This window comes from Molossus molossus, unplaced genomic scaffold (assembly GCF_014108415.1).
Source record: "Molossus molossus isolate mMolMol1 unplaced genomic scaffold, mMolMol1.p scaffold_m16_p_15, whole genome shotgun sequence".
Classification (NCBI taxonomy): domain Eukaryota; kingdom Metazoa; phylum Chordata; class Mammalia; order Chiroptera; family Molossidae; genus Molossus; species Molossus molossus.
Genome location: NW_023425350.1, coordinates 4080569 through 4102476, shown reverse-complemented (window position 1 = coordinate 4102476; position 21908 = coordinate 4080569). Strand labels below are relative to the sequence as shown.

The following is a 21908-nucleotide window of genomic DNA, read 5'->3' as shown; positions in this document are numbered from 1 at the left end:
AGTCTGACTCATCTACTCTCTTTGTGGAGGGGCCTGTTCTGACATTTTGCATAAATGGAATCACAAAATGCTGCCTTTTGTGTGTGCCTTCTTTCACTCAATAATGTTTTCAAGGTTCATCCGTGTTGTAGTGTGAATCGGTGCTTCATTTATTTTTGTTGCTGAATAATATTCCATTCTATGGATACACCACATTTTGTTTTTTATTCATCAGTCGATGGACTTTTGAATTATTTTCACTTTTTGGCTACTATGAACAGTGCTGCTATGAACAGTTGTGTGCAGGCTTTGTGTCACTGCTCCACAGACCTTGAGTCAAAGTCTTTGCTTGGTTCCATTCCTCAGTTGACAGGCCCGGCCCCAGACTCTGGGCACACTCCATTGTTCTCATCGGTAGTTTTTTGTTTCTCTTCTCCTGTCGATTAACTGCTTGTGCCGCTCATTTTCCAGAATAAGTCACTTGTTCCATCCTCTCTCCCGAGTTTAACATCCTTTGATGACTTTTCTTTGCCCTCAAGACTCAGTGATCCATTCAGGACACATGTATGGTAGATGCGCAGCGTGATACGGTTGGACGTAAGTCGAGTCATTAGCAGGTTTGGGCTGTGTTGTCATGGTGGAGCATACCTGCCTGGCGGAGGGGAGACAGGCGAGAACTGGAGTCAAACAGATGTGAATTGGAAACCATGTCCTAGAAGGGAGAAGTGTATGGTGACGGAGCATGACAGGATGAGGGGTCCCAGGGAGGTCTAGATTGGTGAGACAAAATCTCAAGGATGACAAAAAGCCATCCAACCTCCCTCCCCCAAAAGAGGGGATGAGCATTCCGAGCAGAGGGACCAGCATAGAGCCAAGGCTCCGAGGCGGGAGGGCCGGCGGGAAGAAGCAGCCATCCAAGCACGGGGCTGACGGGGCTGGAGAGTCGGCGCCGCCAGCAGCCTCACGGGGAGCGTGCTTTCAGCCCGCCCGACGGCACTGTGTTGCTTTGTCAGTGCTCATAGTACATGTGTATTTTATGTGCACGTGAGGTTTCACAGACTGCACGGCAAATGTTAGTGACTGAGCTGAGGCCAGGGAGACTGAGTGTGGACACTTGGGACCTTCGGAGGGCCTGGCACCCCTCCTAGCCCTCAGTGCTTATTGGCTGGCTGGACCGGCTGGGCCATCCTTGCCTGATGGGTCACCAGGTACTTTCTGCCAGACCAGGGCTCACTGTCGGGACCATGAGCGCCGCGTGCCCTGGGGAACTGGGGGCGATGACTCATGGGGCCTCTGCTTGTCGGTGCTTCCAGGTACCAGCAGTGAGTGCCCTCCCCCCGGGGACGCTGAGGACGACACGGTGTGCTTGGACCTGGGCAGGTGCAAGGACGGGAAGTGCGTTCCCTTCTGCGAGAGGGAGCAGCAGCTGGAGTCCTGTGCGTGTAACGGTGAGTGCATGTCCCCTCCGTGGCCTTGCTGCAGGGTGGAAGGGGACCGTGTCTGCCCGGCCCAGTCCCTCCCCTTGAGGGCTGCGCAGTGTCAGCTGCTCACTGCCACTAAAGACGGTGAGAGCCCCGCCCAGTGGGGGCGCTGTGGGGTGGTGTGTGGAGACAGACCTCTGGATTCGGATGCTGACTCCTCCACCTTGTCTGTGCAAACTCCCATTAGTCTCCCTGTCTTGCCATGTTTTCAGACCATGTGGCCAGCGTTGGGTGGGGTAGGAGAATTTTGTGGGTGATGGGTGATGGAGGTGTGTCTTTGCTGCCCCTTTCCCATGTCATACGCACCATGACAGCAGCAGGAGCTGTCTGTGTCCCATTGGCATTAAACTGAAGGTGCTCCTTCAGGATTTCAGAGAGAGTTGATTCCAGGACTGGTCCATTAATCAGGATGCTCGCCTCTGTCCACTGGCTGGGACTGCTGTTCTCTGCTCCCTCCCAGGGGTCTCCTTAGTGATGATCAGTGATATCATGCTGGCCTCTCAGACACTTGTCTTCAGGTTTCCACATTATTTTTGGAACCCCTGGGTCTGAGGAGGAGCCTCAGGGATTGACTGGGCTTTGAGCTTCCTGCCCCACCCCAGAGAGAGTTTTGTTGATTTCAAAACAAAGAACCCAGAAATCACACCCCCTGGGTTGGGAACCTAGCATCCATACCGCAGAGTCCGTGGTGGTCCAGGTGGACTAACGTGTAAATGGGGAGGATAACACAGTAGATGTCCAGTAAACACTTGATTGAGGGAGTGGCAAGAGGCTTAGAGTGCCCTGGAAGGACACATACCAAGGCCCTGGAAATGTGTGATGAAAAATGACAACGCCTGCTTTCCCTTTGAAGTGTTTTTTCCTGTTTACAGTGTCCTGATTGATCTTGGTGACTATAAATGCCGACTCACCCCTCGGTGACCTTTGTCCCGACTCACTGCCAGTGACTTGCTGGACATTTCTGTTGTTCAGATGGATGCCAGTGGTTCATCTGATGCCCATCGTTCCTGTCCCCACATGCTTTCTGAGGCTGGCCTCCATGGAGGGAGTCGTTGCACACAGGCTGCCATGCTCCTGTCACACGGGGCACTCAGCCACACCCGCAGGGTGGCAGTTCTGTCCCAGCTCGGTCTAGCTGGAGCCCTGGCCTTCCAGGTGTCCTTGACACTGAGAAGCCAGGGGTTGAAGGCAGCAAGCAATGTGATGATGTTGGGGTGAAGAGGAACGTTTTGCATTACGGAGTAGAATAATTTGGCTTTTACTCTGTTAAAGAAAGGAAACTGTGTGTGTCAATATTTTTTACCCTGTGGCCTCAGAACTGAGGAGCGTGAACTCAGAAGTTATTTCTTGAGGGATGGAATATGAATAGTATCAGCTGTCCATATGGAAAGTGAAAAATTCATGCTTTTCTTCCCCTTTGGGGCACGGGGTGGGGAGAGCGGGGAAGGAGAGCCACGCGTTTGAGCAAGCTCAGCAGTCGCCCGTTGGTTTCAGAGACGGACAACTCGTGCAAGGTGTGCTGCAGGGACCACGCGGGCCAGTGCATGCCCTACGTCGACGCTGAACAGAACAACTTATTTTTGAGGAAAGGGAAGCCCTGTACAGTAGGGTTTTGTGACATGAATGTGAGTATTCACGTACAGTGTTTTTTCTGTACCAGCCAAATAGGATGTTTTTTATTTTAAATAATTGATTTTTCAAATGGAAGGAAACACCTGATGCCATGTCCTCCCCCACTGCTTGTTCTGGGCGAGAGTCTGTCCGGTGGAGTGAGTGGGCACAGCCTACAGGCAAAGGCCAGGCGCTCTCAGGAAACTCGAGCACTCTCTCCAGGGCAGGACCTTGGGGGCTTTGGCAAAGTTGGTTGGTTTGGGATAGTGGGTCCTGATTATTTGGTTTTCTCAGTTAATTATAAGATTACAAAAATGAAAGTTTTGATTTTGAAACAGGTTCTGAAGGAGTAGGAAAGATCTAGATGGAGCTTGACCCACCCAAGTCAGACCCGTTGTTCTCTATAGAAACATAATTTTATTTGTGTAAAACATGGACGAGGGTTACTGTTTGAGAGGCTTCTCCGGCAGTCTGGTTGTGTTCCAGGGGGGTGTGATCAGAATAGTCCTTACCAGAACACTCGTCTTTAACATACTGGTTTTCTTGAATTTTGTCTCCTGGTCATTCTGAATTCACTTACGAAAGCTGACTGGGCGGCAGGTGCCAGTGGCACACTCTCCTGTCTTAGTGCCCACTGCTCTTAAGTTCATGCTGTGAGAAAGATGAGCCCTCGTGTTTGACTTAATAAAGCCTTTCACGTGTTAGTTATTTTTACAAAACTGTGCTGCTTCTAAGTGTATTTCTTTTAGGGATAATGCAGTGTTTTCTGTTCATAGGGCAAATGTGAGAAACGAGTACAGGATGTCATTGAGCGATTTTGGGACTTCATCGACCAGCTGAGCATCAATACTTTCGGTAGGTGATTTCCCCAGGTGGTTGTCTTTAGGACTGCGCTGATTTCTGCGATGCTGTTTGATGTGTGGTTTCAGACTCATATGCGCTAATTCTGCAACAGAAGATGGCAATATTCACCACTCATAGGTTTGCCCTGTGTAGTGTGGATGCATAGATTTTCAGACAAGGGAAATCAATACTTAGTCAAAATATTGGCTTCCTTCTCTACTAAAACAGTGAACACATGATAGTATAAGCATGTATACTTACAGTACAGTCAGTACTACAGATTGTAAATCTGAATCCTGTTTATGAAAGAATTATTTTAAAATGGGCCTCAGATTTTTCAGAAGCAAGGATATATTATATCCTCTAGGCCCATAAGTCCCAGTTACTCCAGGGTCCTGTTGAACACTGCAACCTCTGTCATCAGGGCTGTTTCTGGAAAGGGACCTGTGGTGTGGGGAGATGGTCAGGTCTCATGTGGGTGGCAGAGACACTCCTCTTACTGAGTCAGTATCTAGCCAGCAGTCTGAGGCATTTGTCACAGTGATAATGTTCTCAGAGCATTTACTTTTAGATTTGTAAAGTATTTTGATGAAGACACTCACTCTCTGCAATTATTCGTAGGGAAGTTTTTAGCAGACAACATCGTGGGCTCCGTCCTGGTTTTCTCCTTGATAGTGTGGATTCCGTTCAGCATTCTTGTCCATTGTGTGGTAAGTCACCCTTTTTAAGTAATGAAATATTTTCTTAAAATTTTGAGCGACTCCAACCATATAATCTTTTGGAAAAATTTGTTCTTAACCAAGTCTGACCTCGTGGTTCCAAAGACTTTTTTGGTGTTATCCCTGGGAAAGCATATCTTGTAAGGAGCCTAGCTGAGATCCCCTTAAAAGAAATTTACTCTGCATGTGGGTGTTGTATTCTCGTGTAGAATTTCCGAGGAATTGTTTAGCACAGGAGACTGTTTAGCTGGATTTGGCTGGGATCAGTGATGAGTGAAGTGTCTAAACAAGAGCGTTTGCAGGCTTTGTTGTAATAGAGCAAACATCAAACACCCGAATTCCCACCATGATACCCGTCCCAGACAGATCCTTGGCATTTAAATGTTTCCAGCTAATGAGTGAGCAACCTTTTTATTCACATTCAAAATGAGTAACAACTTACAAGTTGAGTTGGGCTTTGTCTGAGGAACTCCAGGAACTTGATCAACACGGGGCTCATTTTTCAAAGATTCTTACCAAAAAAACCCCAAAAAACCTTACAGATCATTGCTCTTGCTTCTCTGGAAGTGAGGGTTTGTCTTCTGTGGAGAGAAGGAAATCAGACCTAGGCTCCCACCTCTACTGCCCCCAGGTGGGCACTTGGAAAATTCCAGCACAGCTCTCCTGAGTGTGCGCTGCTGGCTTCTCTTGCCTGGGCCACGTTGCTGAGAGGCCCTTCCTCAGGGTGGTGAGCATGATGGGTGTGGGAAGGAAGGTCTCCAGGGAGCACACAGTTCTGCTAAAGCAGAGCTGATTCTACAGTGACCTGGTGGCATCTGACAGGCGGCCACAGTGCCATCGGTATGGGTGCGCACGCAGAGTCGAACCTGCTTTGTTTGCAGGGCAAGTTACGCTTGTGGACCATGAGGCCTGACCCTTGCTTTCCGAGCAAAGCTGCCTCCAGGAGCTGGCTTGTTTCTGACCCAGAACACGTTCAGGGCAACTGGCCTAGAAGCCAGGCCTAGATTCTCAGGTCCAGCCAACTGCCTGGTGCCCATGGTCATGTGACATGTCAGCCATAGGCTGGGACCTGGGGCAGAGGTGGAACCATGTGTTCAGCCTTCTGCAGAAGTAAGATGTAGGTTTGCTGCCCAGTTCCTTCCAGAGTTTGGGCCACAGGCACTCTGGGAACAGCTGAGATGAGCAAGGCCGTGGCGGGCTGGGGCAGTGTGAGGCCGTGCAGGTGAGGGTGCAGGCACAGCCCCTCGCCTCCACCAGCACCCTGTGCCGCCTTCGCCCGGGCACCAGCAGGGGCTGGACACAGGCAAATGCCCTTGTTGTCCTCCTGCCCCTGGTGGGAAAGCACCCGGAAAAATAGCACTTAAACCTTACTTAACACCAACAAAACCCAAAACATTTCCTTCATGTGCAGAGGAAACACTTCTAGGCTGGTGGCAGAGCTCAGTTTATGTAAGAGATTTATGCTCATCTGTTGAACCTGCTATCACTTTCTACAACTCAAGTTCTTAGTTCTTCACTCAGTATTAGGAGCCTGTAAGGAATGAGCACTTAACTAGACTTTGTGGGAGTGACCGCTGTCCTGCCCTTTTCTCTCTAGGATAAGAAACTGGATAAGCAGTATGAAGCCCTGTCTCTGTTCCACCCCAGTGTAAGTATGCCATGTGAAAGAAAGCCCTTTTGAGTTGCAGTGAGACCCTGCTAAGCAAAGACCTTCTTCAGTTGGCCACCCAGCTGTGCCCCCGGTGGCTGCTGGAGGTCATGTTCCCACAGGAAAGGTCTGGGTTGGGTGTTAAGTCCTGTGACAAGAGGGACTGCGAGGGATGCAGATGTTGAGGGAGCAGTGCTGCTCGGCCCCTCCCCGCAGCCAGCAGTGACTCAGCTGGTCAGCACCCACTTAATTTTTTGAGATCTTTTTTTACTTTGAGATCTGAACTTGATAGAGTTGTTAGTTCTCTTTTGGGTCTTCAAATGGTCAGCTCTCGGGCCATTTGAAAGCTAACTTTCTAATCATTTCTGAGTCGAGGGCACCTCACCCAGTGCTTTCCTATTAGCATGAGGGGTCGTGACACCAACTCTGCAGGGCTGCTGGGTGGGTGAGCTGGAGCTGGGAGACAGGCCGTTCAGCATTGACTCCCATGTCTTTCCAGAATGTTGAAATGCTCAGCAGCATGGACTCAGCGTCAGTTCGCATCATCAAGCCCTTTCCTGGGCCACAGACCCCGGGCCGCCTGCAGCCGCTGCAGCCTGCCCCTGTGCTGCCCTTGGCGCCTGCAGCTCCGAAACTGGACCACCAGCGAATGGACACCATCCAGGAAGACCCCAGCACGGACTCGCACGTGGACGAGGACGGCTTTGAGAAGGACCCCTTCCCAAACAGCAGCTCAGCCGCCAAGTCGTTTGAGGATCTCACGGGGCACCCGGTCACTAGAAGTGAGAAGGCCTCGTCGTTCAAGCTGCAGCGGCAGAGTCGCGTCGACAGCAAAGAAACTGAGTGCTAGTTTAGGGGCGGCATTCTGAGCCCTTCGACCTAAGTGTGCAAAGCATTTTTCTAGATTTGACCTAAAATCCCTCGTAGATTTTGTGAAGATCTGGGAGAAACAAGGAAGGGACTTCCAGCAGTGCTGGTCGTGTGTTTGGACTCCTCACAGACACGCTGGGGCAGCCCTTCCCGTCTGAGCAGGTGAGGGACTCTCGCTTGTTTTGAGGCTTTCAGGTTTTTTTGTTTTGTTTTTTTAAATGTTTAAAATATCCTTCAACCTGTGGTGCAGAAGCAGAAAATACAGCTGGATTAGGTTATAAGTATTTACATTTTTGTAAATTAACCTTTTGTGTTGAACACAGCACTGACTTTCTCATACAGTGTAGTGGGCATGAGGCAGTTAGCAGGTGCTTGTGAGGACAACTGGAGGCAGAATAATTTATCTTTGCCTTCAAGTAAAGACAAAGAAGATAAAACTGAGCTGTGTAGTGGGTTCTGGTCCTAGGTATTACCCAGAGCTTTTGCCAGAAGGGAGAAGTACACACCTAAATGCAGGAATGATTGGGTCGCTGTAGCTAGCTGAACGCAGAATCCTGCCAACCGATGAGGCCTGACTTGCTGGGCAGCGCTTCAGTGTTGAAGCACCTTCATGTAGCTCTGTACTTGGAATTTCTGGGACATCAGTAGCTGGACGCTGAGGACTTTTTCTGCGACTTCTTCAGAGATGGTTCTCCTTGGACTCTGTCCACCTGGCAGCCAGGCTTCCAGCCACGCTGTTTCTGCCCGCAGGAGCTTCGAGAACCAGTAACTTGTCCCCTGGCTGTGCTGGCTCAGCCGGGAAGCTGCCCGTCTGGACAGGGGCCTGCGGGTAGGGAGTGGGGTGCCTCTAGGGCAGGGTCATTGTCTCCATAGGAAAGGGGAGGGGAGGTTGTGCTTGGTCTGGGCAATTTTGGGGCCTGCTGAAGGCTGGCATCGATGCTGGTGGAGTTGGGGTACAGTCCTAGTCACTGGCATCTGAGTCGTGTCCTGTCGGGGGGACATGCTGAGAGAGGAGGCGTTGCTTCACCAGACCTCCTCTTGAACCCAGGACTGGAGTTTGGTAGTGGGCCTGGGCTCCTTGTGGCACCGGCCGAATGCAGTCAACTTGTATTGCTTTAGACGAGTTTCCTTCTGGGGGTGGCCTCGGTGCGATTTGGTGCTAGTCAGTGTCCTGGTTCACTCTTCAGAGCTACAGGTTTTGGGGGTGGTGCTGGAGCCTTGGAGGCTGGGGTGTTGGCCCGTGTCACACTGAGTGGTTGGGTGCTGCGTCCAGACTGAGGAGCTGCTCAGGCTTGACTGGCTCGGCACTTCCCTTTGTCCTGGCAGGTGTCCTTCGGCAGACTGGGCCCCGCTCTGGGCCGTGACTGAGATGACTGGCTTCGGCAGGGTGCGGCCCAAGGGGCAGGACCTCTGGGCTAAAGCCTCCGGAGTGACTTAAACCCCTTGGCATTGACCTGCAATGGCTGTGTGCATGCTTCCTGCTCCAGTGCGGCAGGGCTAGACGGTGCGCACGTGCCGGGGGAAGGCGTGTCATCGGGTGGGATTCTGATTTCCTTAAAATCATAGTTAAGAGCTTTTCCCCTGTAAGTCCTGAAATGTGCTCACCAGCCAACACGTTAAATGAGAGAAACTTTGAGGGCAATTAACCAAACCTGTGACAAATGGTGTCTCTTTTCCTAAGGATGTTTGTTATACAGATGCCTGTTACACTAATACTTGAACTTGTACCTTGTGGTGTTTGCTGTCTTTTAACTAGTCAAAATACTCTTATGTTTTAGTTACACTTTTGGAATCTGATATAGGTGAGTGGGGTGCGTGTCTGAGACTGAAGCAGTTCCCGGCTGAATGTAAGAAAACCATTTTTTATAAAATTGACTTTTTAAAAAACAAAGCCGTCTTTTACCTTTTTCTACTTATAGACTCAACTGGCTCAGGGTGTACTTTGTAGCTGTGGCACGGGGACACCTGCATCAATAAACATTAAATATCCAAATACATAGTTGGTAGAAAGCTTCCCTGAAAAATTACAATACTTTTATTAATCTTGGTAGCAGATGTCGATGTGTTTTGTTCCAAGGTCATAAGCAAAGGTTTAAACTTGAGAAAAGATATTCTTTGATCAGTTATCTTGGGATTTTGGTGCACTGATGACGTCTTGTTCTGTAAACTAACAGCCTTCGTTTTCTGTGCCTAATGGTCCCCATCTCCCAGGAGACTGAGCTCTGGCTTTGCTTCTGCTACGTCTCGCCAGTACGGGAGCAGCAGCGGTAGGGAAGAGACTTTCTTCTCTATCAAAGGCCAGAGGTGTGAGAACACAAACTCATTTCCCTTTGGTGATAAATGCAGTCCATCTGACAAGTACGATGAGAAGTCCTGTCAGGAGAGGGGAGTTGGTTACAGGTATGTGCTAGTCCCCGCCGTGCCCCTTGACTATACACCCACCGCAGTGGTCTCTGGGACTGCACAGCACCTTGGTGCCGTGCCCGTGACATCGAGTGATCCCAAGCCCTTTGTGGACGATGGGCACGGTACAGATTGGGCTTCTGAAGCCTCCCCATGAAGACCTGAGCTGAGCCCTGGCCAGTTTGGCTCAGCGGTTAGAGCATCGGCCTGTGGTCCGGAGAGACCCAGGTTCGGTTCCCGCTAAGGGCATGTATCTCGGTTGCAGTTTGTCCACGGCCCTGGTTGGTCGTGCGGGTGGCAGCCACTCGATGTGTCCCTTTCACGTCGATGTTTCTCTCTCTCTCTCTCTTCCTCTCTCTCTCTCTCTCCCTCCCACTCTATCTGTGCAAAAAATGGAAAAATGTCCTCGGGTGAGGATAAAAAAAAAAAAAAAAAAGACCTGAGCTGAGACACCCTTCCAGGTCGTCAGTTCAAAGCAAGAGGCTTAACAAGTGAATGTGGTACAGTAATGTAATCAACAAAGTGCAACATTGGATGTGAAAAGGCCCGTGTGTCCACTTATTTTTTGCTTCTTAGTCTAGGTATTAAGTTGACAGGTAGGTTATTAGGAGGAAAGAACTAGAAAAGTTGATGGAATACAAGAGTCCGTTCCCCCACGCCCAGCTCGCAGCGGCACTGACCATTAGCGCCCTGTATCCACTGCGGCCAAGGCTCCCTGCAGCTACAGCTCCCACGGTTGCTAGTTCCCGACTTCCAGAGACTATGGCTGCAAGTCTCATGGCACTTTCCCTGGGCCTCATGTCTCATGTCTCAGGACCCCCTCAGTTCTAGGACCTCAGTGTGTGAACCCTAAAAGGAGTGTGTAAGGTCAGCTGGTCCAACAGTGTACAGCTTCCCCAACCATCTCAAGAGCAGTTTCGCACAGACAGAACCAGAACCGGCACTGGGGTGCTGCCCGTCAGCACTCGGTTCCGGGGGAGACTGAGCACAAGCGTCTGCTCGTGTACGCACACCAGGGGCGGGGCCGGGTCCTGTGTACTGGACGTTCAGCCGCCTGGAAACCGGCAGACTGTTGTCCAGGTGGCTGTACCTTCTGAGCGGGCACCAGCTTTTTACCTTTTATATTTGTAAATGGACTTTCTGGACTTAAAATAATTAGCCCTGTTATCTCAGAATACAAATTTTAGCTGATAGCAGTACACTTAAATTCATTGTTCTGCCTGGTGCTGAATTCTAACTCACACCCCTGCCATATTATGTAAGAACTGGGCCTGGCTGTTTTTATTCATTTATTGTCTAGTGGTGGTTCCAAGTCCTTTTTATTGACATAGGATTCACAGACTGACCCACAAAAAAAGGAATAATAGAAAGCTCGTGTTTTTTTGTTTTTTTTAAAACAGTGGGAGGGAGAGAGAAACATCAATGTGAGTGAGACACATCGATTGGCTGTCCCTGCACAACCCCAGCCGGGGCCAGGGATCGACCCTGCAACCAAGTTACGAGTCCTTGGGTGGGAATCGAACCCGAAACTCTCTGGTGCTTGGGCCAGTGCTCTAACCATTGAGAACACCAGCTGGGCCTGGCTGTTTTCACACCTACCAGCCGACTGTCCCCGGGCTCCTGCTGCTTGTAGCCGAGGAGCCGGGCCACATCCGTGCCGGGTCTGCACGCGTCCCTGAGCCTCTCCTTCTCACCCCAGTGTTCTTCACTGGTGAAAGGGACAACTGTCTTCTACTTAGAGCCACACCCAGCCGAGTCATCTCTGTGTGACCCTACTCACCCCAAAAGGGCCGAGCGAGCACCGTACCTGGCCGTCCTGCTGCATCAGGGCCCACAGGTCGAGCACGTCGGTCCCGCAGGCCTGGGCCACGTGTCCACAGGCCCTGGCATATTCACCAACAACCACGTTCCGGCGATTCAACTTGCAGCCTGTGGAGGAGAGAGGAAATCTAGGTGACAGCTGCTGAGCTCAAGTACTGGTCCTCATGCGGGCTCAGTGGATGGTCTCCGGTGGTAGCTATGCAGCCCGTGACTGCAGCCACAAACAGCACAGAAGCCAACGAGCCTTCTTCCCACAGAACTTTGTGGCGAGTCGCAAACTTGAGCGTGTTAGTGTCACCTGGAGGACCTATGGCCTCCACCCCAAGAGGCTGGATTCAGCAGGTAGGTCTGGGATAGTCCAAGAACATGCATTTCTACCAAGTTCCCAGGGGGTGTGGACTTGCTAATCGAGGACCATGCAAGAACCACGCCTGATGGTCCCTAACCCTGGCCCATGACAGCTAAATTAAGAAACATGTTTAACACCAGGATTCAATACACACACCCACTTAAGGGAAACAAATCTCTCAGAACAATGCCTCCTGTGTTCTAGATAGTTTGTTCCTATTCTACTCCACTTAAAAAACGTTTGTTGAAACTCACAACAGACAGCCCAGGAGCACAAGGGGCTGTGGCCTGCAGTGAGGCACCTCTGGCCATCGCTGCAGCAGGGGCGTCTCCTGCCCGCCCGACAAGCAGCCTGAGGCAGCCGACACCAGTGTGAGCAAAGCCCCACCTCGAGGACCCCACTGGGCAGACAACTTTCATCCGAGCGCCCCTTCCCTGAACGGGCTCCTCCAGGCCCCTTCCTGCTTCACCTCTGGGGGTGAGCGTTCTTCGACAGCACTAGACTCTGCTTCAGGCCTTTCAGCAGACCTTTCTCACTACCTCTGCTCTGCCGTTGCACATGCTGCCAATACCTGCCTGCCTCCCTCTCTAGCCCGCCAGGCAGGTCCTGCACAGTGCGTAAAGGTGTCTGGATGAAGTGTGGGGGCAGAAGCCTGGTGCTGGGGTGCCGCATGGAGTGGAGCTGCCGCTGCTCTTGAGCCCCCCTGTGCCAGTAAGCCTGTGGGGAGCCTTTGACTTTGGGAAAAGAAAGGTCCCCTTGCTGATGGGAGGTGTCAGGTGTGGTCGAGGAGAAAGGGCCACAAACAGAGATGGGCAAGGCAGCTGCGGCAGCCACCTCCCACGGCTGGGAAGGCAGGGAAAGACCCGGATGTGCACCTCGGGTCAAAGGCACAGCCTCAGCAGACGTGGAGGACTGCGGTCTGAGATACGTTCTGCCGCCTGCCACCTCAGTGGCACCCTGGGCACCTTGCAATGGGGAAGACACGGGCAGCAATGCCAGGCTGGGCCGCAGCCCCGCGCAGCCTGTGAGACTGGTCCCCATCAGTTCTCAGCTCTGACTCCGGGGAGGCTGTGCTGTTTTCTCTCTGTGGATCCACAGACCCCTAAGAGCGAAGCCCACAGGCGGAGAGCACCCCGAGTTCCCCAGGCAGCCCGGGTCGTCACCTTGCACCAGGCACTCCTTCTCCCAGGCGGCCTCGCAGAGCGGCGGCGGCGTGATGAGCACCACCCTGCCCTCGGGGACGCCCGCGGACTGCAGGTACTGCACCATGCTCTTCAGGTTCGCCTCGTACTCGTCCAGGGGGATGTGCTGTTTGGGGTTCTCATCTGTTCAGGAGGAACAGGGACACTTCAGGTGCAGTCTGCTCAAGTGACAGTTAAGATGAACAGCGCCGCACACCACAAGGCGGAGGAAGGGGCGGGTTCCCCAATCTGGCTTAGCCTTGCAAGGGCTGGGTCCTGCTCCGTGCAGCCACGTGGCCTCAGGCTGAATTTGTAGAGTGAAGAGCCAGGTGTGGCGTGAGACTGCAGACCCTCTCCTGGCTTTGTCCCTGACCAGCACGTGCCCTTGGGCAAATGCTCCATCTTTCTGTACCTGTTTCCCCACTGGTAAGGACACGCGGGTCGACCTCACTGGGTGTCTGAGAATCACAGCCAGCTGTGCAAAGCACTTAGAACAAGCTGCCTGCCACAAGGGAGCACTTGATACCAACGTCAGCCATCGTGACGCTGCCCTGCCCGCAAAGGCTTATTTCCAGGGCTCACACAGTATTGCAAACTCCTTGCAGGCCATTTGCAAACCACAGGGACTGTACCTACAGAAGAAAAATAGTCACTCATGATCCTTCCTACCATCCAGAAAACCAGTGGGCACTTAGATGTCCTTGCCAGTTTTTTCCATGTAGCTATGTATACTTTTAAAAAGGGATCACACTGAAGATAAATGACCATATTTGGCTTTTTCTCCCATAACCTCACGAGCATTTGTTTCCATTAACAGCCCTCAAAACATGAGGTTTAGCTGCAGGGCACCCACAGCTGATGGTCCCTCCCTTACTGTGCAGCCCCCTGGGTTTGCCGTGGGACCGAACACATCTGGCTGCATCTGCAGGTGCAGGAGTGCCAGCCCCCTGCACACCTGTCAGCTGTTACTGCTTCGACCCCTTTCCCCCGGAGTCAAAATCCCCCACAAAATCCCTGGCTGTAATTGGCATTTTGGGGGGTAACTGAAGTTTTATACATTTTAAACATGTATTGGCTGTTAAATTTCTCCTTTGTGAGTTATCTAATCCTGCCTTTGCCTGATTTTTCTATCGGAGTTCATGTTTTTCTTGATTTCTTCATTAAGGACATTAACCTTTTGTCTGCCTATTTTTGCAAACATTTTCCTTAATATGTCATTTTCTTTTATGCCTAGTGGTTTTTCCTGTCCTAAATTTCATAAAAGATCACCATTAAAAAAACATTTATTTCTGGACTTTTGTTTCCCTTCTGGTAGAGATGCTGGGTGAAGGCAGGCCTTCCCTGCCCCGGGAGTGAGCCTGCAGTGTTGACCACGACCTGGGGCGGCAGGAGCCCCCCAGCAGGGCCAACTCCCTCATCTCCAGCCGCACAGCGAGGTCCCCCGGGGGGTCTGAACAGCAGGCCATGCCACTGCGTGACAGAAGGGGTCACTGGAGAAACCTCTGGGAGGTGACACCCAGCTTTCCAAAGTCCAGGCTGCCTTTCCTCCTTCAGGCCAGAGGCCCTCCTGTCGCAGCAGGAAGAGAAGAGGCAGGGGCCTTGGCTTGGCCCTCTTGCCTCTAGTCCCCACAGCCGTTCTCCCTAACCTGGCGCCATCACCAGAACCCCACGCTGTGCCTGGGCCGAGGCTGCGAGGCGCACGGGCCAGGTGCACACCTGAGCCCTGTGCTGCCGACGCCGGCAGCTGACAGGAGAGCCAGACGCGGAGCACACGAGACTCCAGGGGACACGGGGTTTGACACTGTAGGGCTGTCACAGCCCAGGCAGGTGGAGAACAGGCCAGGGGTAAAGTTCACTGCCTTTGAAGGCAGGAGAAACAAATACTCAAGGGGTTCATTTTTACTTCCCGCAAAAGGACACCTATTAGGAAGGAAGCAGACCACACACACTTAAGTTTGCTGTGATGTGAAGATGAACGAGGAAAGTACGAAAATGCCCTCACCTCTGAGTGCACTGTCATTGGCACCGAAGAAAATCGTCACTGCCACCGGGCTGTCCAAAGCACTCCCTTTCCTGACTAACCTCGGAAGGATAATTTTGGCCCACCTAGTATTATAGCCTGAAAATCCACGGTTCAGAACATCGCATTTTCTGAAATGAAAAATTAAAATGTAAAGCCGAGTTGCAGACAAAACCGTTCCCAGTCCCGTCACCAGCCGCTGGCGAGGGTGTGCGCTCCGGGCTGTGATGCTCCGCTCTGCCCGCCCGGCTTTCTCTCTGGTAAGAGCAACTGCATGAAATGTGCTGTTCTTGTCATTCAGATAGAGGTGAATCCATCCTATCCTCTATAAGACAGTGATGAATAATTACCGATGAAAAGGTGGTGATTTACCCGCCGGTGTGGCTCAGGGCTGAGCATCGTCGACCCTGCACCAAGAGGTCCCGGTTCGATTCCCGATCAGGGCACATGCCCAGGTTGTGGGCCCGATCCCCAGTGGGGGGCGTGCAGGAGGCGGCCAATCGATGTTCTCTCTCATTAATGTTTCTATCTCTCTCGCCCTTTCCCTTCCTCTCTCAAAAAAAAAAAAAAAAAATCAATAAAGAAAAAATTAAAAAAAAAAAGTGGTTATTTATTCCGCAGACCAGCTGATTTCATGCACGGACAGGGGGACCTTTTCAAATGGAGTTTACAGGAGACAGGTACTAATCCAAGCAAGTATTATAAGTAGAAAATCACTAATAAGCTGGTACTCAAATGTAACTATTTTTAGGGGGAAGTGTATAGAGTATTTTTGAGACTTTTATAGACATAGAACATGCACAGCCTCTCCACTACCAACATCCCCACCAGAGTAGTGGAACGTTAGTTACAAGCGGCAAACCCATTTTCATCCGTCATTATCACCCAATGGTTCTGCTTTGATTAAATAATTTTAATAGGCATATTAGTTGTGTTTCAGTTTAAACCAGGTCATTCACAGGCATTTTCCTCCTAAAAACTATAGGCTTTGATTCCCAGCACCGTGTGGTCTAATGAGAACACAAACTACAGCTGGAATCCCAGTTCCATCAGTTGTAGCCGTGACCACGGGTGTGTTTGCAGATGTTTGAAGTTGTCCATAATAAAATGTTTTCAGAATGAATCTTGGAGTTCAATTTATAATTAGCAAGTTGATGTGGTTCATTTTGGTGCAGAGTTCACATGTCCACATACAAGCAACGCAGGGGAGAAGCTAGGGCCCCGGGGGGGTGGGGAGGGCAGCTGCGGGTTCCTGACCGGCCAGGGGCCTGGCTTCGCCCTTCGCGGGGGAGCGCCGGGCACAGGACGGAGGGCCGGGCACGCGGGAGCCCGGGACAGGAGGGAGGGCCGGGCACTCGGGAGCCCGGGACAGGAGGGAGGGCCGGGCACGCGGGAGCCCGGGACAGGAGGGAGGGCCAGGCACTCGGGAGCCCGGCACAGGAGGGAGGGCCGGGCACTCGGGAGCCCAGGACAGGAGGGAGGGCCGGGCACTCGGGAGCCCAGGACAGGAGGGAGGGCCAGGCACTCGGGAGCCCGGCACAGGAGGGAGGGCCGGGCACGCGGGAGCCCGGGACAGGAGGGAGGGCCGGGCACTCGGGAGCCCGGCACAGGAGGGAGGGCCGGGCACGCGGGAGCCCGGGACAGGAGGGAGGGCCGGGCACTCGGGAGCCCGGGACAGGAGGGAGGGCCGGGCACGCGGGAGCCCGGGACAGGAGGGAGGGCCGGGCACTCGGGAGCCCGGCACAGGACGGAGGGCCGGGCACTCGGGAGCCCGGCACAGGACGGAGGGCCGGGCACTCGGGAGCCCGGCACAGGACGGAGGGCCGGGCACTCGGGAGCCCGGCACAGGACGGAGGGCCGGGCACTCGGGAGCCTGGCACAGGAGGGAGGGCCGGGCACTCGGGAGCCCGGGACAGGACGGAGGGCCGGGCACTCGGGAGCCTGGCACAGGAGGGAGGGCCGGGCACTCGGGAGCCCGGGACAGGAGGGAGCCTCGCCCAAGCCGCGCTCAGGCTCCTGCGCAATGACCCTAAGAGCCTGACGAGCATTACATTCCACCCACGACGCTCGCAAACGGAACGCTGCTGAATTTTGACAAGGTGAGTCCTAAAAAGTGAAGATATATCAATACATTTTCAAAGGTTTAAATCTTATTTGAATATAAAAGATGTCACTATGGACACAATTACATGCAGCCGTCCCTCGCCACCTCCGGCTTTCGCGGCTAGGCTCTGTCCCGGTTTTTTCAAATATATCCATCCAAAAGGTGATGGAGACAGTGAAAGTGATACAGCGCGTGCTCGGTTGTCTGAGTCAATGACACACCCCTGTATTACAGTGACAATGAAAATGACTGTACGTGTGAACTGTAGGCCTGTGTATCCGAGCGCCCCCCGGAATCCTTCCCCGCAGGTGCAACTGCTCGAGTCTGGACCGGATTAACCGCGACTATCGAGGGACGATGTATTTGAAAGGTGCCTCCAGCCACGCAGGCAGCACAGGAAGGCGTGTAGTTAGGTGTCTTAGTGTCTTTCAGGTTTGGAGATGAGGTTAAATTAAAACAGAATCAGCTGAGGTCCGTGCCGATGCTGAAGCAGACATCAGGGCTTAGGTGTGCCCAGATCCACCCTAAGTGTTAACAGGGCTACACACTGGATGTGCCCATCGGAAGGGCAACCGCTGGGCACGGAGCAGAGAAGTGTCGGCTCTGCTGCCGAATGAGAAGGGGGCGGATTACATTAAAAATCAATCAATAAAAAATAACAATGCCCTGGCCGGTGTGGCTCAGCGGTTAGTGTCGGCCCATGGACCAGAGAGACCTGGGTTCGATTCCAGCCAAGGGCACATGCCTTGGTTGTAGTTGGTCCCCGGCCCTGGTTGGGGTTGTGTGGGTGGTAACCAATCGATGTCTCTCTCACATCAATGTTTCTCTCTCTCTCCCTCTTCCTCCCTCTCTGAAGATAAACGTACAAACATCCTCAGGTGAGATTTAAAAAATAAATAAATAAAAGAGGAGGGGGCTGGAAGCATTTGGCTGCTCAGCAAGGAAGGCAGATGGCGCCTCCCATACCAGTCACCCCTCCAGCGTCCCTGTGAGGTGACCGTGTCCCAACACCTCCCAGCTGCTCCCGGAGATCTGCCTGATGGAAGAACGTGGCTCAGCAACCTGAAGTGAGTATCCCCTCCGCCCGGCCTCTCCCTTCTGCTCCACCGGGGAACCTCAGGTCACAACAGGCTCTCGTGAGCCTGGAGACGAGGGTGCCAGGAGGGGAAGGGGCGCTCTGTGGGTGCGGCCTCACAGCGAATCGCCCCGCTGCCTCCTCGCGGGGTCGGCCAGTTCTGTGCTCGCCCCGCAACACGATGCTTTTAAGAAGGTACATAGATCAGGCACAACCAACCAGACCAGAAGACCAAGTGGGAGGCAGCGTGAGTGCTCTCAATTCCGAAAACAACGAGCTTCTAGTTGCGTGGCCTTCCAGCACTGACAACTGTGAGCTATCAACTGCCAAGGTTTTCGTGCTAAACTCAACTATTCATGCAACATGTTGGCGAAACATCTGAAATGCCTGCAGCGCTTCCGGCCATCTGAATAATTAGCTTTTCAACGTCTGACCCTTCAGAAAAGGTTAACGGACGTTGGGTTAGTCCAGGGAAAGCACCGGCCCTGCTCCGGACAGGTGATGACCCGCGGAGCACAGACCGGCCCTGCTCCGGGCAGGTGATGACCCGCGGAGCACCCACCGGCCTCCCAGCAGAAAGCAGGTCCCTTGTCATCCCCGGAGCCAAGCCAGCTGCCCGACTTAGCTGCGCTACCTGGTCCCTGACCCTCTGCACCTGGCTGTTGTCAGCTACCCCGTGGGGAGGGCGACAAGTCACTCCACACTGCAGAGTGGTGCAGAGCGGTGACACAAGGCACACGAAGCGCCTCGAAGCCTCTCGGGCACCTGGTGGGCATTCCGGAGACGTCAGCTCTTACACCCCGGCCTCCACTCCACATTTTACAGACGAGAACACTGAGGAATGAGAGGGCACCTTCATGTTTTAGATTAAGTCCTCTTAAACAGAGAGAGCATTTAAGACTAGAAAAAGCAGAAAGGTCTCCATTTTACATTTTCTAGTTTGGGGATAAAAATAAAAGAGAAAGATGCTAAGTGAAATAAGCCAATCAGAGAAAGACAAATACCACATGATCTCACTTATTTGTGGAATATAATGAGCAAAATAAGCTGATGAACAAATTAGACCCAGACACATAGAAAGGAGTACGGTTCGCACTGACAAACCTCAGGGAAGGGGGGTTGGGGGGAGGGATGAGATAAACCAAAGAACTTATATGCATGTATGCGGAACCAATGGACACAGCAACAATGCTGGGGCGGGGGGGGGATCGGGAGGAGGGTGTCTAGGGGGGAAAGAGGAGAAACATCTGTAACAAAAAGAAATTAATTAAAAAATAAAGGAGAGAGGGAAGACTTTTTGAAGCACATTCCACATTTAGAAATGAACCACATTTCTTGCGGTGTTAGTTGTGCTGCTGAGAAATGATCACGTGATGAGCTGGTAGCACATCCGCTTGTTTCATGGGGAGGAGGAAAGGCCAAGTTCCCCATCACTTTCCTGATGCCCCGAACACAAATACTCGTGTCTACTGTTCACAGCGTGGTGAACGTTTCTAAATATCTATGTGAACCTCTTGAATCAGGAACTGTTTCCCTGTTAATGAATTCCTTAGCACATACTTAAGTCTGACAAATAAGTACCAAAATCATCCCTGTTTCTGATGTGTTTTTTTAATCCTCACCCGAGGACATTTTTTGTTCAGATAGAGCGGGAGGGAGAGAGAAACATCGACGTGAAAAGTACACATTGAGTGGCTGCCACCTGCACGACCCAACCAGGGCCGGGGACAAACTGCAACCGAGGTACATGCCCTTAGCGGGAACCGAACCCGGGTCGCTCAGGACCGCAGGCCGACGCTCTAACCGCTGAGCCAAACCGGCCAGGGCTCTGATGTATTTTATAAAGAGATATTTGGAGGGGGAAAAAACCTCTAACCAAACTTTGGGTGAAGAATATATTCTGCTTTCTTTCAACTGAACTTACTGGTCACTTAAGTCATACCCACCATAATAACTGAAAAAGAACTTGTCACCTTTAGTGCAAGGTTCTTGTTTCTGAACCCTGAGGACCTGCCCTTCCTCCTCTCTAACCCTACATATAGACTAGGAAAGGCCCTCGAAGACTGAAAGAGTATTCTGAAGGGTACTTTTCACTCTCTGCTCCGGAGATGCAATTACATTTCCCACCAATAAACACTCAAGCACTGGCTCTGGCCAGGTAGCGCGGTTGGCTAGATCGCAGTCCGGAGACAAGGTTGCAGGTGCCATCCCGTCAGGGCACAGACAAGAATCAACCAGTGAATGCATAAGTAAGTGGAACAACAAATCAATGTTTCTCTCTCCCTTCCTTTTCGAGATCCATAAATAAAATTTAAGAACATATTTTTAAAAACAGACACTCAAGTATCACAGAGAAACTGTGCTCACCTGACCAGCTTGTCAGCCAGGGACGCACCCCATCCACCCTGCTGGAAAGAAAACTGCAGAAAGAAAAGCCCATTAGTACCTGTCCACGTAATTAGGACATTTCAGTCAACAGGGGAGTGTTGGTCAGCAACCCCCCTTCTGTTCCCTTTGCCACTTGGCTTTCACTCTGCTTTGCTCGGGGGTCACTTGGGGGATCACTACACCTCAGGGGAACTCTGGACACGGGAGGTAGGTTTCTTCTCTGTTGGACTTGAGCCAGCGGCAGGCATTGTGTTGGGACCTGTTTAACATTCTCACTGTCACCTAGGAAAGCTACTGATGAAACCGAACGGAGGTAAGATCCACTGTGCGCTCGGCTGGGAACTGAAGTCTCGCTGAACGACCTTTCCACGGTTGAAAGAATGAGACAATTGGCGCAGAACTCGGGGTGAGCGGCCTGGTGCCCATTCCTGGGGAGTCTGGAAAGCTTACTGCCCGGTGCCCGGACCTGTTAACAAATGACTGGCATCTACACGGAAACGACCGAGGAAGTCGGGTCTGAAAGGTGGGGAAGAAAACCCACGGGAGAGTCATTTTTAAAACGCGCTCCCCTCTCTTAAGAAAATGTATTTCCTGCCCTGGCCAGTTTGGCTCAGCGGTTAGAGCGTCGGCCTGCGGTCCGGAGCGACCCGGGTTCGGTTCCCGCTAAGGGCACGTACCTCGGTTGCAGTTTGTCCCCGGCCCTGGTTGGTCGTGCGGGTGGCAGCCACTCGATGTGTCCCTTCACGTCGATGTTTCTCTCTCTCTCTCTCCCTCCCACTCTACCTGTACAAAAAATGGAAAAATATCCTCGGGTGAGGATAAAAAAAAAAAAAAGAAAATGTGTTTCCGAAGGTCCCCCCTTATTGTGAGCTGAAACGATCCGGGATGAAGCCCGATGTCCCCGGGATTCTCCGAGGCATTGTCTTCGCGGCCTCTGCGCCCGAGGGGACCGGCTCCGTGTTCCCCGCCTGGGCCCCGAGCGCCTGCAGCCCGCGCGGCGGAGCAGAACCGCCACCGCCGGGGAGACACGGGGACCGCGCCCCGACTACACCCGGCGGAACGGTCGCGGGAGAGCGGCGACCTCGGGGACCCGCGCGCGGTCACGCCCGGGGCCGGGGGCCACGCAGGCTGTTACCGCGGCCGCCGGAGCGCAGGGCCGCGACGCCCGCCGAGGTCGGGTGACTGACGCGCGGGGAAACGGGTCCGCGTGCGACACGACGGCCGTCGGCGAGGGAGCCCGGCGCGCCCGGCAGAGCCGCCCTACGAGGGCCGAGTCGGGGCCTGCAGGCGGGACGGGGCCGAGCGGCGGTACCTGGGTGATGGAGTCTCCGAAGAGCAACACCCGAGGCCAGCGCAGAGGGCTCCCGCTGCCCAAGCCCTCGCACAGCGCCATAGCCCGGCGGCCGACGGAGGAAG

At 52.8% G+C, this 21908-nt stretch overlaps 2 protein-coding genes across 6 annotated transcripts in view; one reads left to right on the top strand and one right to left on the bottom strand.

Moving 5' to 3' along the window:
• Positions 1 to 9123, top strand: part of ADAM17 (ADAM metallopeptidase domain 17) — a 51112-nt gene extending 41989 nt beyond the window's left edge. For all 5 annotated transcript variants that reach the window (XM_036262249.1, XM_036262250.1, XM_036262252.1 and 2 more), the window contains 6 exons: positions 1293 to 1427; positions 2955 to 3085; positions 3848 to 3926; positions 4536 to 4624; positions 6231 to 6281; positions 6781 to 9123. In XM_036262249.1, the coding sequence (XP_036118142.1) occupies positions 1293 to 1427; positions 2955 to 3085; positions 3848 to 3926; positions 4536 to 4624; positions 6231 to 6281; positions 6781 to 7131 (836 nt within the window). In that variant the 3' untranslated portion in view covers positions 7132 to 9123. The remainder of the gene's footprint in view (positions 1 to 1292; positions 1428 to 2954; positions 3086 to 3847; positions 3927 to 4535; positions 4625 to 6230; positions 6282 to 6780) is intronic.
• Positions 9124 to 9168: 45 nt separating this feature from the next.
• IAH1 (isoamyl acetate hydrolyzing esterase 1 (putative)) lies at positions 9169 to 21908 on the bottom strand. Its single transcript, XM_036262255.1, has 6 exons — positions 21805 to 21908; positions 20472 to 20524; positions 14908 to 15056; positions 12888 to 13049; positions 11362 to 11483; positions 9169 to 9524 (listed from the first exon to the last, which is right to left on the bottom strand). The coding sequence occupies exons 1-6, from the start codon at positions 21883 to 21885 to the stop codon at positions 9342 to 9344; spliced, it is 750 nt and encodes a 249-aa protein (XP_036118148.1). The 5' UTR covers positions 21886 to 21908; the 3' UTR covers positions 9169 to 9341.

Bases quoted from the DNA above. Each gene is read 5' to 3' on its own strand.
- IAH1 (XM_036262255.1), bottom strand. From the start codon at position 21,885: ATGGCGCTGTGCGAGGGCTTGGGCAGCGGGAGCCCTCTGCGCTGGCCT. The intron at 15,057-20,471 runs GTGAGCACAGTT...TTTTCATTTCAG, and splicing joins CTGGCTGACAAGCTGGTCAG to AAAATGCGATGTTCTGAACC. The intron at 11,484-12,887 runs GTGACGACCCGG...TCTCCTCCACAG, and splicing joins GAAGGAGTGCCTGGTGCAAG to GCTGCAAGTTGAATCGCCGG.